The 17,975-nt window shown below is 41.5% G+C and overlaps 3 protein-coding genes and 1 non-coding gene across 5 annotated transcripts; 3 read left to right on the top strand and 1 right to left on the bottom strand.

Moving 5' to 3' along the window:
- Positions 1–203: 203 nt before the first annotated feature.
- On the top strand, positions 204–275 carry TRNAQ-CUG. The gene has a single exon. It is a non-coding gene; the product is annotated as a tRNA-Gln (tRNA).
- Positions 276–2,312: 2,037 nt separating this feature from the next.
- Positions 2,313–3,417, top strand: LOC116205109 (glycine-rich RNA-binding protein-like). Its single transcript, XM_031537592.1, has 2 exons — positions 2,313–2,518; positions 2,800–3,417. Exons 1-2 carry the CDS (start codon positions 2,405–2,407, stop codon positions 3,181–3,183), a joined length of 498 nt encoding a protein of 165 aa, XP_031393452.1. The 5' UTR covers positions 2,313–2,404; the 3' UTR covers positions 3,184–3,417.
- Positions 3,418–8,796: 5,379 nt separating this feature from the next.
- LOC116205110 (transcription factor RADIALIS-like) lies at positions 8,797–9,680 on the top strand. Its single transcript, XM_031537593.1, has 2 exons — positions 8,797–9,191; positions 9,326–9,680. Exons 1-2 carry the CDS (start codon positions 8,923–8,925, stop codon positions 9,348–9,350), a joined length of 294 nt encoding a protein of 97 aa, XP_031393453.1. The 5' UTR covers positions 8,797–8,922; the 3' UTR covers positions 9,351–9,680.
- Positions 9,681–11,736: 2,056 nt separating this feature from the next.
- On the bottom strand, positions 11,737–14,075 carry LOC116202411. Of its 2 annotated transcripts, none has more exons than XM_031533955.1 (3): positions 13,899–14,075; positions 12,344–12,521; positions 11,737–12,261 (listed from the first exon to the last, which is right to left on the bottom strand). In XM_031533955.1, exons 2-3 carry the CDS (start codon positions 12,515–12,517, stop codon positions 12,169–12,171), a joined length of 267 nt encoding a protein of 88 aa, XP_031389815.1. In that variant the 5' UTR covers positions 12,518–12,521; positions 13,899–14,075; the 3' UTR covers positions 11,737–12,168. The 2 variants fall into 2 exon arrangements, with proteins under 2 accessions (XP_031389815.1, XP_031389816.1); XM_031533956.1 differs by lacking the exon at positions 13,899–14,075 and adding an exon at positions 12,630–12,690.
- Between the last annotated feature and the right edge of the window lie 3,900 nt (positions 14,076–17,975).

Here is a 17,975-nt window from a genome sequence, read left to right as displayed (position 1 = left end):
ACAAAGAATAAGCTGACCCTATGACCGAACCAAGTTTTAAAAATCCAAAGATTCAGTTCAAGTCGGATCGGCTTTTGGGGGTCTCTCTTTTTTTGGGATAGCCTTACATTGAGCAGTCCTTATACAGGAGTATCGGGTCCAGAATATAATATATTAAAATGCAGTGTGATATACAAAGAACATCAAGACGCAGCAACAACGGCGGTCCCATGGTCTAGTGGTTAGGACATTGGACTCTGAATCCAGTAACCCGAGTTCAAATCTCGGTGGGACCTTATTTATCTTCCATTTTTTTTTTTGTAATTCTTTTATTCTTTCTCCCTCCTGTTATTACTGAACTGTCACAGAATTTTTTGCCCAATTTCCATTCACAGTTTTTCTGAACACCAATGAGAAAACCCAACGGCAGAGCTGGCAGTCCGACAATTGCGACTTGATCATGTTTCGGGGGAAGGACCGGGGCCCTAAGGCCGTTTGGAGGGAGTATAACATGATGCTTCACCATCAGGCATGCGAATGCTATGCGATTCGAATTGAGATCGCCTGAACCGGTTGAGCTCGGTTTTCGAGTGCCTCGCTCCGAACCCGGCACAAGTATCAGCCCTGATGCACTGGGCTAGTGTAGCCCAGTCCGAGCGTTCTTTCTTTGGTAAGGAGAAGCTGGCTCTGTGGGGGGGCCCACGTGCCGACGGAAAGGACATGGAAAGAGAGGCCTAGCGGATCTATCCTTAACTTCCTCCTCTAGGGGAAGCGTGAGGGGGAGGGGGGGGCAGAATCGTAATTTGAACCCTCAGATATTTCGGAAAGAAAAGGGCGTAAAATATCTGCCTGGGTGTCACGTGACACTGGGCCCCGCCGGAGCATGCGGTGCTTTGCGTTCCCCTCTCCTCACGTCAGTCTCTCCCGAGTCAACCGCGGTTAAATTACAAACCCTGAGAAGGAGGAGGAAACATACCTCAGCCGAATAGCCTCGTTATTTTCTGGTCAATGCTTGGCTGCAGCTGTAAGGCTAACCATAACCTGGATAACGACGACGCGTAGGATATTGATGGTCAGTTTATTTTCAGGGTTAAAATCACAAAAATTTTAATTTTAATTTTAACTTAACTCACTATACAACAAAAATACACATTTGTTAAGTTAAAAATTTTAACTTTAACTTTAACTCAACACACTACACAATATTTTGTTCTTTTCCACAATCAAAATCAAAATTATTTTAATTCTGAAACCAAACGCACCGTGAGAATTCTTATGATGACCAATTTGATTGATGCTCAGCAAAATTATATGCGGAAACGGGGAGGCGCATGTAGCTCAGTTTCAATTCGATAAAATTTATCTTATTGTATCTCATTTTTATTCCCGATTTACTCGACATGTATTTTCTATAGTCGTCATCTCAGTAAAATGTGTATGTTTCCATTCACGTATTAAACTACAAGTTAATTTGCAGTATTAATTACGAATTTCATTTGAAGACTTTTTCGGCTTTCATAAGCCATAAGTCATCTATGGTAGAATAATGGTTGTTTTTTTTTTGTCCTCACATGACTAGTGATTATATTATAAAACATAAATGGTACGAGCAAAATAGAATTTTTCATAACTTAAATTAAGATAGATATTAAATGTACCTTAACAAAGATATATAAATGACAAGTAATTACATGTTGAAGTGAGGGAATCTAGATAGAAAAGGCAAGCTACTAACTACATTGAGGGAAAAAAAAGAATGAAATAAAGTTCAACATTAAACAATCTCACGCATATTATATTTTGATAGAGTGGTAAAACATATATATATAACAATGAGGATCAATTTTTATTGTTGTGTTATCAATTCGAAGAAGGATTAGAAGGGGTAAAACATAGTTGCTTCACTGAATATAATACATAGAAAACGATCAATTTCGAAAATTAATTTTTACGGTTGTTTTAACAATTCGGAGGAGGATCAAAAGGTAAAATAAAGTTGCTTACTGAAAATATATTTCATTGAAAATGGTGCTATCCTAATGAGAGGAAAAAGAGAAAAAGAAAAGATAAATCTTTCAATTCATTTTTGGCAAGTTGGCTGGCAACCTTACCCGCTCTGGTCAGCCGTGAGCTGTTTTGGATCAGCACGACACCCACGAAAAGAATAAGATCCAACTCACCCTATGGGATAACCTCTCCCCGCAACCAAACATACCCCCTCATTCACGGGCCCCATTTACTCACTAGCTAACCATGGTTGGCTCCGCTTAACCCCGGTGTGCGCACTGCGCACCCCCCCACCTAAACCCTAACGCCCTCTATAAAAGCCACCTTCTTCCTCCCACAAAAATCTCATTCAGCTCTTAGCCTCTCTCTGTAATTCCCCTCCAAGCCTCTCTAATCTCTCCCTCCTCGTTTTACTGCCATGGCCTCAGCTGATATTGAGTTCCGGTGCTTCGTCGGCGGCCTTGCTTGGGCCACCGACGACCAGTCCCTCGAGCGGGCCTTCAGTGCCTATGGTGACATCCTCGAATCGAAGGTCCGTTGACGCGGCGGTGATCGGATCTGACGAGATCCCTTTTGCTCTCTCTCCCGATCCGATCCGTTTGTGTTACTTGATACTACTCATGTTCTCTCTACTGTGTTACTGTTCTCTCTGATCTGATCTTTAATTACTGTGACTCGAATCGGTACGTTCATCTTCATCTTTTCATCAGAGACGGAGATCGAATCGATACACCACAGTTTCAATACCCTTATATTGTCGTAAGTCCGCCGATCGTGGCGGATCTGACCTCCTCCCTTTCGATTTGCCCGCAGGTCATCAACGATCGCGAGACCGGTAGGTCCCGTGGCTTCGGATTCGTCACCTTCAGCAATGAGAAGTCCATGAGGGATGCGATCGAGGGGATGAACGGCCAGAGCCTCGATGGCAGGAGCATCACCGTCAATGAGGCCCAGTCCCGCAGCGGCGGTGGCGGTGGCGGCGGCGGCGGCGGGTTCAGCCGCAGCGGCGGTGGAGGCGGATACGGTGGCCGCCGCGAGGGCGGTGGTGGCGGTTACAACCGCAGCAGCGGCGGGTACGGTGGCGGAGGCTACGGAGGTAGCCGTGACCGCGGGTACGGCGGCGGCGAGGGAGGCTACGGCGGCGGGTCTAGGTACTCGAGGGGCGGCGGTGCCTCCGAAGGAAACTGGAGGAGCTAGATTTGTTCGCGTCTAGTCAGTCTCTACTCTCTGGTGGTGGGGAGGGTTTTAGGTGGGTGGCGTTCTGCTCCGTTAGCTAATAGTCAAGAAGTTCCGTTTGGGTTATGGTTATGGTCATGGTTATGGATTCTGTGTTCTGTGGGTGCTCTGCTTTTTTGATCGATGGTTATTGTGTTACTGCCAAAAAAAAAACTATATTGAGTTGAAATGAAGTATAGATCCTTCGTTTTGCCATTTCTCTCTGTTTGAGCTTCTTATCTTTGCTTCGATATTTCAATTTCACTGGCGTATTATTATCCAATTCAATCCATACATGCGAAAGCAATCTCATAAAATTATATTCAACATTAACGAAATGTGTAGAAAGTGTCAATTATACGTACGTTGTACACGAAACGATGGATTGGTATCGGCGTCATTGCCGCCTGCCTCCGATCTACGACGTTGATATCTTTTCAATTATATGTATTAGTTAATAATATTTTGAAGTCCAGGAAAATTCGCTTGAGATTGTATGTCTCATCCATCTGATTGACCGAGTCCAAGTAAAATTGAGCAAAGGCCCCGATTACTGATGGTGTTGATTTCGCGATGGGGTTAATCTCGCAGCACGTCATTGTTGAATCTTGTCGAGCTTAATATCCTCCTCCTATTCGGTTTGGCTCAAGATTAGTGTTTTGTTTAAAGAAGTTGGCGAGCTATTATGGGGTCAGTCTGCCCACTCCAGACCCTTGATCCATATTCGTGTCCAGTATGAGCATAATGAAAGGCCTCATCTAATTGACTGAGCCGAGCCCCAACTACAGGACCAGGACCCTTAAGCTTTTCGATTGTCGGCAGGGGCGGAGACAGGATTTTCGTCGAGCAGGTAAAAAATGTTATTCGATATAAATAGTACATAAATGATTTTTTTAGGATAAAATATTAATTTTATATAATTTTGGAGTAAAATTTTAAAAAAATTCAAAGTTGAGGCCAATTAATGAGCTGGCTCCGCCCCTTATTGTCGGTATCGTTATCGTTAAGATTAATGATGAGCTCAGTAGCTTCGATTGGAGCCTACGAGGCCACCGCTTGTAGTTGTTGAGACCTACTCTGGGTGATCAGTCTGTCCGAAACGGACCACGTGTCTGTCTTTATTGGTGTAAAGTCATCGGTCCCCACTCCCCCCCTACAAGATTGTGCCGAGTGGGGGGAAAAGCTCTGCATCGTATATGATCGTCGAAGTATGACCAACCGCGGCAATAGCTGCAAGCAGTGGACGATTTACTAGAAGTAAATATCTTCCTGCATTACCTATTCCAAAGGTTATCACGAGTGATTAAGATGTACGTACGCTTTGTGAGTAATTCACGAGATCGTAAGCTTGACTCTCTCCTTGAGCGCGTAGCACTTGATGAGGTCACCCATATATGTGCTTGAGGACTTATACGGATTCATGGACTTATGGGGTGTTCATGAATAAGGGAGAATAAACTCCCTGCGCTTATGTCTTGTGTCCTGGAATAATTTGAATCCGATCGACCAAATGCCTTTCTCCGTCCGCATGAATTTCGGAGGACAAGGGCTCTGCTGCTGTTGACAATGGGCCGAAGGAGGAGGACAAAAGGGATCTCTTCATAATGGGGGCCCAATTGAGCTCATTTACATCTTCAAAATTGGCATATATATATATATGTATATATATATATATATGTATGTGTATATATAAGATAGATAGGACTGCGGAATGCGATAGTCGCGCGCGCGTGTCTTCACCGGAAGCAATCAAATCGATAATATATTGGGATTGAGGAGAAGACCCATATGGGCCTTCGGACTTGACCATTACCCTGCACCGCCCGTTATTTGCTCAGAGGATAGAAATAAAAGTCCGACGACATCGAGTGTGAGAACGAACATATTGTATGCTTTCAGGTTACCTTGCACCCTCTGGTAAAGCCAGCTGTGACACCGAGTGGCCCGATCATAGCTTCTCGACATTTGGGAATTTTTCGTTGAAGTGATGCCCTTTGAGGTACAGGCTGAATACCAGAACAGGACGGAGCTTGAGTTCGTATATTTTTTTTTTCGGTTACAATGGAGGCCCATGAGCCTAGTACATTGAAATAAAAATTCTAAATATTTAATAAAGAGGCACGAGTAGTTCCACTGGGTATCGAATCTGAAATTTTTTTATCACCAGACAAGAGATGTACCACTGTGTTATTCTCTCTCTTGTTTGTATATTGTATAACGTGTAGACGGCACCAGACACACATTTCCAATTGTGTTTAGGAAATTATAAAGGATCATTAATAGTATCGAATAATAGTAGTTGCCCTCATTCAGTCCAGTCCTGGAAGTGATCAATGTAATCCAGTATGAACATCTAGCAATCAGGTCCATCCAGACCGCTTTTAATTATTTGGTTCAAGACGATGCAGCAAACTGTAAAATTCGGTTGTATCGACATAATACGTACTCCAACCTCCCCGACTATCAGATCCTTCACAACATATGGAGGTCAATAGCACTGTACCCCGTGGGTACCATCACAAACTCTTTAAAGCGAAATAATTCACAACTTATTGATAGGGAAAATCACTGAAATTGTCATATAAATTTGCTATTTTTGGATAACAAGTCTTATAAGTTTCATTTTGTCTTTTTTCAATCCTAAAAGTTTATTACGTTAAATACTTATAGTCTAAATCGTGACTGTCCGTTAACGTGTATTGATGTGGACATATCGGCGTCAAATATTCTTCTATCATCTCTCTACGGGTATTTTTTTTGATCTCTCTCCCTAAGACCAAATGAGAGTTGCAGACGCCAGGCTGCGTCTAGGTTTGGGTAGTTGACCGTCATCGCCCGGTAAGGCGACTGTAACTACTCTTCGATGTCCTTGTTCTCTGTTCTGTCTCGCGCCCGACCCCGGTAATTAAAGCCCCGAGCCACCTTCCCCAGCAGAAAATTTCAATTGCAGTAGCAAATTGAAAAAAAGAAAAAGAAAAATAACAATGTTTTCACCAATCAAAGTAATAAAAATTAACAAGCTAAAAATTGTGGGGAAAAAACAAAGCAAAAAAAACTCAGACCAAAGAAGAAGAAGGGGAAGTGTGTTGCCGGGGTAGCATGGGATTGGCAGCCACGGCAGCAGGGATCGACAGCCATGGTAGCAGGGGGTTAGCTAATTCCTTTTCCCCGTTTGATTTGTGGACTGGTGACCACGCCCTCATCGAGGTGGCCGACTGCCAGAGCATCCTCTAGCAACCTCGATGAGTTGAGTGATTGTCGTCGACCTTGGCTTCTAGTTCTCCCCCCACCCTACCCCACCCCCAACAAAAGAAAAAAGGAAAAAGAAAAAGAAGGAATCGAAAATTTCAAGGTAGAAAAAAAACCCACAAAACCCTTGTCGAATTGGGTGGTTATCAGAGCTAGGGCCTCACCATTGGCGACCTCACCCGAGAAGGTGGGGGCATTCGACGAGGCCCAGCCTCGGGTTGGGGTGATTTTTTATTTTATTTTGTTTTTTTTTCAATATTTTTAATTTTTTTTATATATTTCACGTAATTATTTAAGGACATTTAAAAAAATATTTGACGTCATTATGTACATATTAGTACAAGTGTATGAACAATCACAATTTGGACTAAAACTATCTAATGAGACAAACTTTTGAAACTAAAAAATCAAAATGAAACTTATAAGAGTTGGCAAATTTATAGGACTATTTCAATGATTCTCCTCCTATTGATATGACAGTTTGGAATGTGGGTGAAGAACTGTGAACAATTTTCAGTGTTTCTCCTTTTTAACAAAGTCGAATTCTTTTTTTGATTTATTTAATTCTCATCTTCTTATAAATATTCTGGATAATAATTTAATGATGTCAGCTTGGGTAAGAATGGGACCCTTGTACTGTCAAAACTTCTGTTTACTCCATTAGCAAGGAACAGAAGCCTACAATTGGCTATATAACCCCCCATTGGGTTAATTACCCAAAAAAAAAAAAAAAACCGATATCTGACCCTTTCATTTCAATTCAATCCCCCACATACATAGATACGCATGCATCCATCAAAGATGTTTTTTTTTTCTCTGATGTCTTTTTTTTTACCTCCTACTTAAACTATGACTCTCAATTCATCTTTTCATGATTACTCGTATTATATCCTAATTAATTAATTAATTAAAAAAGAGATTGAAACATTCCTAGCTTCTGCATTTGAAATACTAGAATAGCACGAGAAACACGTTATCTTTTGCCATGATTCTGTGTAGCTTTATGAGGCTGGATTCACAGTAACTCGCTCCATTTCTTACAAGCATCAGCAATCATAAGGCCTCTCAACACGGGGACAGCCTCACTTTTGTTCGAACTTTCAAGGATCCGAATCGAACTTGGCATGATGTACTGTGCTTATTAGTGCCCGAATTTGGAGGTCTGAATCATTAAAGGTGCCATACATCATTAATAAAGGGACACTAAATAATTTGCATGTGTTTTTACTGCAAAATCAAGCTGACGACTCAAATCTTTTTTTTTGTCCCCTCCAAAAAAAAAAAATGGTGTGTTACACATTCATTGTACTCCTTCGGTTTCGCCAGCTACAAATGCTTGAAATGTTGTTCAGGACAAGAAAGGACATCCAAAGAAATCTTGTCCCGATGGCGGAGAATAAACGAGGACGACTCGATCTTTATCCATAACGACCAGTCAAAAATAATCGTCGAACATAGCCGGCTGGTGGATGGCGCCTGCAAGCACGACATTCCGGGATATATCCCCATGCAAATTCTTAAACTGATATATTAAGAATACTGTCGGCCGGTTTAGATGATAATCATCGAATCGGGCTAGCGGGGCCAGTGAAGTGATATTGTCTGTTTGAAGCTGACCCACCAAAGACTGTGGAAGTATACACGGCAGAAGAGAAGAGAACAAGTAAGGGTAGAAGATCTGCACAAAATCCCCTTTGTAAATAAAATGTTTCAGCACTCGATTTAAAAAAGGAAGAAAGACAATCTCCTTTCTGCTTTTCCCCCCTTACCTTACCCCTTTCCATTGCGCATATTATTGGCCAAGAGCCAACAACATGGTAGAGTACATCCATGAGGTTGGGGCAGATATTTTTTGGGTTCGAAATCAAATCTTATCACTTCAGATTCGCTGGTTTCACTCGTCCCATTACTTCAATATACGAATCTGCACCGGATCCCGAGTACATTAGCATTTGTGTCCAAGAGCCACCGTATTAGGTTCGCGACAATCCGAAATTCTGCAAGACAATAATAACGATATGTGCCCAACTTAGGATAAGAAGTACATCAATCACCCAAGAGAGACTGTATTGGAAACTTATATGGCACTTTCCGTATGCGAAGCTGTCGAGCAAGAAAGTAAGTACACAAATAAAACACATTCATTATTCCCATTAACCTTTCCCATTGTCTTAATAGTACACCCTTACTGTCCTCCTCCAGTTGTGGTTCCAAAGGAGACAAAGTCCCAAAAAGCATTTGATGCAACGAGATTTGTAGGCCAACTGGCACTGGCCCACCTCGTACTCATCTCGCTCTCCTCTCCTCTCCTCTCCTCTCCCCCTCAACTTAACCCTTATAAAGAGCTTGAGATTTTACACTTTTGCAAGCCCAGTACTTCTCAAACCCTTCTAGTCACAAGCCAAGACCATTCCTCTGCTCTTTGATTCTCCAAGCACAATTTCTTCTCCTTAGTTTTGACTTCCAAGGTCGATGGGCTCGACCTCTGACTGGACTGCGAAGCAGAACAAGGCCTTCGAGAGGGCACTGGCATTATACGACAAGGAGACTCCTGACCGCTGGCACAATATCGCCAAGGCCGTCGGAGGGAACAAGACCCCTGAGGAGGTCAAGACGCATTACGAGCTGCTCGTGGAGGACGTGAAGCACATCGAGTCGGGCCAAGTTCCCTTCCCGAAGTACAGTAAAAGTAGAGGGAGCACTGAGATGGGAAGCATGGGAATAGGTGATGAGCTCAAAAGGTTGGTATACGAAACTTCCTGTACCGCAAAACACTTCAGTGAAGTCCTAACATTGATTTGAATCCTTTTTTTTTTTTTGTTTTTTTGTAACTTTTTCTTCCTGGGTGCTTTCTAACTGTTGCCTCCATTTGCAGGATGAAAAATTTGAAACTTCAATGAACGGAGAGGCCATGGCGGAGGAGGAGGAGAGAGCTCGAATAGATATTATTTATGTTCTTGCTACTGATGTATGATGAAGTAGCTGGCTAGCTCAACTAATCCTAATCACGTGGACTCGAAGTACTGATTAATTAGTTCACTAGCATGACTAATTATTGAAACCGAAAGAATGACTAGTGATTTAAGTGTTTCCCGTGTCGTAGTTCAACATCATCCCTTTCTCGAATTCTTTCATTCTCTGATGATGATCCTACGACGATGACAAAAGGGCTGCGATTGTCGGGCTCTTTACGAGCGCGTCCACTTCAATCACTTTCAACTTTACATTAACTTCTTTAAGAGTTTTACTTATTAAACACATATACAGGGCTATAACAACCATAACATTAGCATGCCATAAAGGAAATGGTTGTACTAATTAGTTCAACAGTGAGATTTAATGAAATGCCAGAAAACATGAACAAAGACCTAACATTTTTATGGGAATTTATTAACACTGGACCATTCCCAGCCAAATTCAGGCCATTGAATCGACCTCTGATCCACCGAAAGTGTTGATCCAATGGTCCGGAGGACCAGAAAAAGTAAGTACGCGTATATGTGCGTCCGCTAGTAACAATAAGAACTCTTTGTATAAAGTTTAGCCAGAAGCAGACAATAGGGAGGAGGGAGACCAACAAGCTCCCCACACGTCCATCTCAAGAGTACGTTACCTTAAACAACTAGCAGTCCCACGCACCTTATCCTTAATTTCTGCTAAAGTGTCGTTTCATGGTAAGGCAGCTGACTGACAAAATCAGAAAGAAATCGCTAAACATTGGCATATGAAAATTTCAAAGAGAAAGATGTTCCATTATCCATTCCCATGAATTCCCTTTGCAAGCAAAAGAAAAGATTATCCATTCCCATGATAAAAAAGATTATCAACTTGCATGTTCTTCGATCTTTATATTATCACATAAGACATGAAAGATCTTTTTAGTTCGATAAAATATACATCGTTCTCTATCATTTTACGTACGAAAAACCGTACGAAACAGAACGATAAGAACAATGGCAGCAACAACTGCTATTCAGTGTAGTCGATGCGATGTGCATGAATGTATGTTGTGCGGGCCAGTTGCCTAATTATCTGCAACAACTTAACCATCGACAGCAAGCAATCGCCGTCGATGAGATATTGACGACTGCCACCAAGTTCGGAATGGGGTCCAAGTGCAGTTGCTGACAAGATAGGCTTGTTTGAAAAGCAAAAGGGGAATATATATACAAAAGGACTTTGAAGCATTTAAGCGTTAACTCTACGTGCATGCCAAGTGGGTTAGGGACAGAGTGCTCGAGGAGTTAAGTCATCAAAAGGCTGATTTCTTCCAATTGTTAATTTAATTCTTTATCCATTTTTGTGTACTTGACAGGCCAACATGTTTACCAATAAGAGGAACTTTCAGATAAGAATCACATGATTTTTACTTGTTTCACATATAATAATTTGCTAAACGAGGATCATATCACAGACAGATTTAAGGTTTTGTAGATTATCGAGTGCAGCTTTACCCATTTCTCAAGAAATGCCATGGAATTTGACTCATCATATAGTCGAGCGAGACGCGGGACCTATGTCCTTATCCCATTGACAGCGGCTTGAATTTATGACCGACCCGATGTATTATCAGGATATTAATTACACATTTTGTGAAGCCCGGTACGATCTAAATAAATATAAATTGAACTTGTGGCGGAAGCGAAGACAAATTGCAGACTAGAAAACCGTCGATCATCTTCTGTTCTTGGATGTAACATTGACGCCTGCCCTTCTTACTCTGAGTCATGTATATTTCGTGTGCGCGGTCTTCTCTTTCTCTATTTTATTCCTCGTTATTTGTCAATCGATCTCGAACGTACTCATCACATGTTTCAACAATGGTGACAGGGCTAACTCAGTCCATCATATTTCACTTCTTGGTTTTGGGGCGCACGCAGGAAAGCTCTTAACATGCGGGCAGGTCATTTGTTGGCATTTCCTAATTTTAGGGCAAGGTGAGCCAATGAGATGGAGGGTCTTGTTTGGTACGTTGGTTCACCAACCTCTCACATTGTACGAGATTGCATGTGCCTCGAGCTCTCCCTCCAAACGCTCCGCAGAATACTGATCCAAATCGAGAGGGACGGTGGGGCCCCAGTTAGATTGGCTAATACAGTTCGACCACCAAGCAACACGATCGATTAGGACCCAATATCCAAACCTAACCATCTCGTTTTTTATTTTTTTCTCCCGAAATAGTAAGCTAGTTCATCGACGTCATGTCAAGTAGCATTGACGATATCATGTGAATGGTTGGAGATTCCGGTGCAGTTGTTATCCTTAAAGATAGGTTGAGTTGAAATGTCACTCAAAACAGGCAGTTTACTATCCAATGTAATTGTCCATCAAATTGACCAGACCCCACATCCTCACAAACTCACATTAGTAACAGAGCTGCAGGGTGACGATCTGAACCGCTAACTAGCATGTGGGTTCGTGAGCCACTGGTGAATCCTGCCTCAACTTTCCGGTTACCAAGCGCTAGGCAGCTTATAGGGAATAGCAATTGGAGTCCTCTTCAGTCACTTACATTAGAGATGAGAGACAGCTAAGTCAGAAGCTCGCTTGGATTTTGTCCATGGCCATCCTCCTTTCTGAACAAAATCACTCAATACATTCCCGAATGACCTCACATTATGGTCCAGGCCGCGTAAAAGCCGGAGAGAACCATGTCGGATTATTACAGTTACAAGAACATCACATATGTTGACAAAACCACCAAAAGGTGAAAGTGTACTATTTCGATACTACTGTTCTAAGCGGGAGAGAGCTTTCGACTTCCTCTGCAGCAGCACTCCTTTCAGCAACCACCTTGGACATTCCAAACATCTGCAAGTAAAGGTCCTGGATCAGTAGAGGGAAGACTTTAAAATGCAAAAGTAGCGGTTGGAAATCAGGAGGGGAGGGGAACCTTCTGAACAGTCTTCTTGAAACAACTCTTATGCTCGTCCATGGATGCATTGATAAATTCATCGACGTGATCCTTCAGATCCTCCAGAAAGGTTGCATCATCCTTCTTCTTCTTTCGACATGATGTGATCTGTGGTTTGTTCACCACAGCAGGAGAGGCCTTCTCTGTGTCCATCTTACTGACAATGAGAGAGACATAAGATAGGTCAGATGCCTTTTGCATGAGTTCATTAGAGAAAACAACATTATCTGAACTTAACACATCAACAGCCTGGGCAAGGAATTACCATTTCGCATATGGAGGGCAGATTAAAGAATATTTCAGGAAGCACTCCGATAACTAAACCTCTGTTAAACAAAACACTGACATGACTCATAAAACAGAGACACCCCTACACAGCAGAGAAAATGAATGACAAATCTCATAGTAGACGTCCTCCCAAAAATGGTTCACGGTATTTTTTGGTTCCATCATGACTCTCCTAGGCAAGATTGCTAGCTTAAGCTAAATCGAGGTAATCGAGTGCACACAGCATTTGCAGTTATCAAACAGATATTCAGCACATGAATTGATAATAACATCATGATAATTGTGTCTAGGACAACGTAGGATGAGCAGATGCATATATAAATTGAGGCTCAAAGTCCAGAACATTTGATGAGACTAGACAAACTCCAGATGTCAATGATCAATTGATGACCTCAACAAATTGGAATCGCAAATAGCACATCACATTGCCCAGATGAGCAAAATTACCAAATAGTGTTCAGTTCTGAAGACAAGAGACGACAGAAAGGGAATATAAGACGACGAAAATTCTTGTCTCTTACAGAGCGGATTGCCATGTTCTATTGATATGGTTTCTCAACCATGCCAATCCCTAGCATGACGCAAAACACTGTAAAAGCAAATAAAGTTAAAATAAAACCCAAACTTGAACTAAATTTATGCTGGGAGAACACATGACAGACTCAGCCCGATCATCACTTGCCACCGGACAGAAAGAAAACATAACTCACTGACCCAGATAATGACACAGATAGGTCTGATTCTTCGAATCCTTGTCGCAATCAAAGGGATGAAAAGCGAATGTCGGCCCCTCAAGGGGTCAAAAAGGAGAACGCTAAAAGTATCAATATCAAACGCAACGGCCTCTCTCATACTTGATTTCCTTAATACTAAAATGACCTATCAATATATCATCTAACATGATGCTAGTGTTCATAACGGACTAATCTCAGTCCATTTCTGATGATTTCACAGCTCAAATCGTCAATTCTACGGCTGAAGCTTCTGAAGAACTCCCCTTTATCAGCAAATAAAACTGATGGAACAGACGGCAAACGAAAAAAATTTACAATCTCAGCTCCAAAGTCCATGTGTAGCCGTCAAAATGAACAAAAAAAATCACAGAGAACAGGAAAACAATAATCAGAATGATCGAAATATCAGATGGATTAGAAGATCAGCGCCGAGGGAAATAATCGGCAGGTAAAGCGATTCACACAGCACAAACACAACGGATTACAGATGCGAAACATAGACATTCACTTGCCTTCGAGGATAGAATGCGACGACGGGCTTTGGCGCTACTGCCGGAGAAGGGACGGTGAGGTCCAATCAGCTCCGCGAAGATGAAGACCGAGACCGAGAAGGGAGAAGGCAGAGAAGGGTGGGGTGGGGTGGGGTGGGGTGGAGTGGGGTTAGCCTTGAGGGACACAGGAGAGTCGGTAGAGGCACTGGATCACGTGAGAGCCACGTGCATACATAGCCCAGCCCATCAAAGTGGGCCAGGCTTGCCAACGGCCCATCAATGTGCTCAATTTCTACATATCCCTTTTTTTTCTATAGGATTTAATGACACAAAAAAGTATGAACTTTGACCAATTTTTAAATTTTGACAAGAACTTTATTTTTGATAAAAAAAAGCATGAAATTTTATTTTCTTATCAAGTTAGGCATCTCTGTCATTTTCCAACAATTTTGCTGACCTAGAGAAAAATAGTGATTGCTTGACAAACAGTGTCACCAATATTAGCAAAAATAATAAAGAATTTAAAGAAAAATAAAAGGAGAGAAATGCTTTGATTGAAGAAAGGTTGAGAGTCCCGGCTAGCCACCATAACCCCGATTAGGGTCGTTGGTGACCTCGGAGTGTGTCGGCTACCCCAATCAAGAGGTGTGGATCGAAGTACTATCCACTGAAATAGGGAGAATAGGGTGGTGGCCGAGATCAAGGCTCCACTGACCGAAATAGGAAAACCTCCAATTTGAGGATTCTCCCAATTCCGCCCCATCCACCACTCCCCTAATTAGGTTTGTTGGTGTCCTCTAGGGTCACTGACGACTCCAATCAAGGGGCGATGGCCCACCCTTTCTCCGATCAATGCCTTTCTCACTTTTTTTTTCCTTTAATTTTTTTTTAAATTTTTGTTGAAGTGGCATCACACCATTTACCGTGTAGACACCGTTTTCCACTAAGTCAGCAAAATAGATAAAAAAAAAATCAAAGTTCGTGCTTTTTTTGCCAAAAATAAAGTTCGTGACAAAATTAAAAAGGGATCAAAATTCATGCTTTTTTTGGGTCATTAAATATTTTTCTATATTATTATGATAATACTAGACGTAACCCGCGTTACGCATGGTGCCAAATTTTAATAGCATTACGCATGATATTATGTAAAATAATAAATTTAAAATATAATAAAAGGCTAATTTTTTAAGACAATTATATTGTTTATGTTTTTTTGAAAATATAGATGAATTTACTGGCAAAATAAAGAAGAATTTATCCAAAAAAAAAAGAAGATATAAAGAAAAAAGACGACTGTCGTTGAGAGAAAAGGGTGAGAGAGAGTAGAAATAGGTGGAGAATGGACGAAAAAAATAGGAGAAGTGGTATATATGAAAAGGAGCTAATGGGTAGTTTTTCGTTTTTTTCTGTTTTATTATTTGATTTTTCATCCAGTGATTATTATAAATTCAAATATATATAACAAGTGTAATATCGAAAAGAGAAAGTTAGACCACACTTTTTTTTTCTTATATATATATATATATATATATATAGTAATAATAGATATTAATTAAATACTGTTATGCGTATGTTATGAGCTCCTTCTCGCACACAATGGTGCGCTTCGATTTATGTCTCTACATCATGGTAAGCGTCCAATAAGAGAAATATGTCGATGCGTCCCCGCGGAGGAGGAAAAACCCGACTTCTTTACAGAAGGCTGAACCAGCTATTTCATTATCCCGTCTAAATGGGGATTAATTAAATATTAGCTTCGGCCTCATTTTCTTCAACAATGCCAGCTTAATGGGCCTTTTTTCCTGATCAGGCCCATCCATATGTCAGGCCTACCCATATGTCAGTCCTAGAGGGCAATTGAGGTTTTCGGGCCCCGCTGCATTGGTTAAGGTCTCACAATATTACTCATCGTGTTAGGGGTATAAATAAGTCGAGTTGAGCTCGAGTACAGGCGAACTCGGCTCGGCTCCTTGAAAAAATGCTCCAGCTCGAGCTCGGTCGAGCTTCAAGATGGAGGCTCCAGCTCGAGCTCACGTGATATTCGAGTAGCTCGAACTCGGCTCGTTAGAGCTCGTTTAATTGCTACGGGGTCAAAACCAAGATGAGCCAGATTGACCTTGACTCAAGATCGATCTTTCTAACCAAGATGAGCTCGATTTAGCTCGAATGTTTTCGGTTTGAGCCCGTAGCAATTAAAAAAACTACATTTATATGGGGAATCATAAAAAAAATTATATTTTATTTATTATTCTATTTTCTATTGTATTTCAAGAGTTTGGGCTTTAGAAAATAATAATAAAGCCCAGCCCAATCCGTAAATTATGAACACGGGGACCTAAGTCCACTAATACGAGTTTGGGCATAAGAAAATAATAATAAAGCCCAGCTCAATCCGTAAATTATGGACACGGGGACCTAAGTCCACTAATACAAGGAGATATACGTATTTTTATGTAGAAACTCGGCTAGGCTCACAAGCTAAACGAGTCGAAAACCACCGAGCTCGACTCAGCTCGTTAAAAAAAAAAAAAAAAGCTCGACTCGAGCTTGGCCCAAGCTCAGCAAGGCTGAGTCGAGTTCAAGTTATCATCGAGTCGATCTCGAGTAACTCACGAGTTAGCTCGTCTTGTTTACACCCCTACACCATGTACTAGTTGCATGCTTGTGCATTGTATCGACCGGTATTAAAGAAAGCACGTCGAAAAGGACACTTGTGACTGAAATTGTCATGGCAGGGGGAATATTTTCTTTGCCGGATAATTAGGGGGCAAATGTTAAAATAAAAGTTCGACGAGGGCAAAGGTGCCTGCATTCTATAGTCTAGGGGAAGAAAGGGAATTTTCCCTAATATCAAAGTTTACAGTGTACTAGTTGTGTATCCCACGCACGTTGTGCCGATGCTGAAAAAATTGTATCGAATCAGAATTGCAGGAGAGTTATGTCCGTCTAGTGGGCTGGTGAGATTCGAATCTGGATTAGGTTAATGATAAAGAAAATGCATCGAATTTAGATTGAGAGAGAGTTTTATCATTCAATAGTCCAATGAGATTCGAACCTGGATTAGTTAGGATTGAGGATCCGTTGGGCTTCCAAATACCACGTGTTGCGCATTGAAATGTTGGATCAAGAAGGACACTTGTGATTTCCTAACTGAAAATGCATAGGTCTGTAGTCCCCCTAGGAATTTTGGACAGTGGATATATTTCTCCTTAGAATAGTGACAATGTACAATATACACGACATGAATATATAGAAGAGGAGGAATGACAAACTTTTCGTAAGTGCCATTTGAGATTCCGAGCATACCGGGTGCATAAAGCGACAGGAATTTCGAATAAATATGGGCACATTCCGACGCATAAAATGATATGCATTTATGCATTCGACTGTTCTGAACCTAACACTACCTGTGGACGATTAACATATAGTAAGTTGAATTTAAGATAAACTCCAAGGGGTTCGGTCTAGTGATTAATGTGCACCCAAGTTTGCACCGAGACCCAGGTTCGAATTCCCTTGTGGCCACCAGAGTGCTTTTGGCGTAATTACCCATTCCGTGCACCGCTGGGGATTCACGGAGCCCCGGGAATTAGTGGGGCGAAGCCTAGACACCTCGGGTTAGTCAAAAAAAAAATTGAATCTCACATAGATAGCATGCGAAAAACTTCATTGGCTTTTTGTATGATGAAAATAATAAACTTAAACATTTGATCTCGGAAGAGATACCTTGAAAAGTAATTATCTTCTTTTGCCTTTATTAAAAATTGTTATTTGCAATTTGAAGGTATGCTTTTGATAGATTGAAAAAGCATCAATCAATCTTTCTGGACAAAGGGGTCGACCCGATGACCAAATATGAACCATCCGACCATACAGGTTGTTGTAGTCAAAGGGTCTTTAGAATTCAAAATATGCGGTGTGGACTTAAACACATGATCATTATCATTGCATAATATGATTGTGGTTCAGTGCTTCACGTACGTGTGCTACAATTGTTTGAAATCATTGACTTGTTTCTCGAACCGAATGACTTCCAATGTGGACGTGACTCCATGACTGGGGGGGAGGATGATATGACTCCTTATCGCAGGCTTATCC

The sequence above is a fragment of the Punica granatum genome, chromosome 4 (assembly GCF_007655135.1).
Source record: "Punica granatum isolate Tunisia-2019 chromosome 4, ASM765513v2, whole genome shotgun sequence".
In the NCBI taxonomy this organism is placed as follows: Eukaryota; Viridiplantae; Streptophyta; class Magnoliopsida; order Myrtales; family Lythraceae; genus Punica; species Punica granatum.
This window is presented reverse-complemented; position numbering and strand designations above follow the sequence as displayed.

Coding starts and splice junctions, on each gene's coding strand:
- LOC116205110 (XM_031537593.1), top strand. CDS start 8,923: ATGGGCTCGACCTCTGACTGGACTGCGAAGCAGAACAAGGCCTTCGAG. Junction 9,192..9,325: donor ATAGGTGATGAGCTCAAAAG/GTTGGTATACGA, acceptor CTCCATTTGCAG/GATGAAAAATTTGAAACTTC.
- LOC116205109 (XM_031537592.1), top strand. CDS start 2,405: ATGGCCTCAGCTGATATTGAGTTCCGGTGCTTCGTCGGCGGCCTTGCT. Junction 2,519..2,799: donor GTGACATCCTCGAATCGAAG/GTCCGTTGACGC, acceptor ATTTGCCCGCAG/GTCATCAACGATCGCGAGAC.
- LOC116202411 (XM_031533955.1), bottom strand. CDS start 12,517: ATGGACACAGAGAAGGCCTCTCCTGCTGTGGTGAACAAACCACAGATC. Junction 12,262..12,343: donor TCAAGAAGACTGTTCAGAAG/GTTCCCCTCCCC, acceptor CTTTACTTGCAG/ATGTTTGGAATGTCCAAGGT.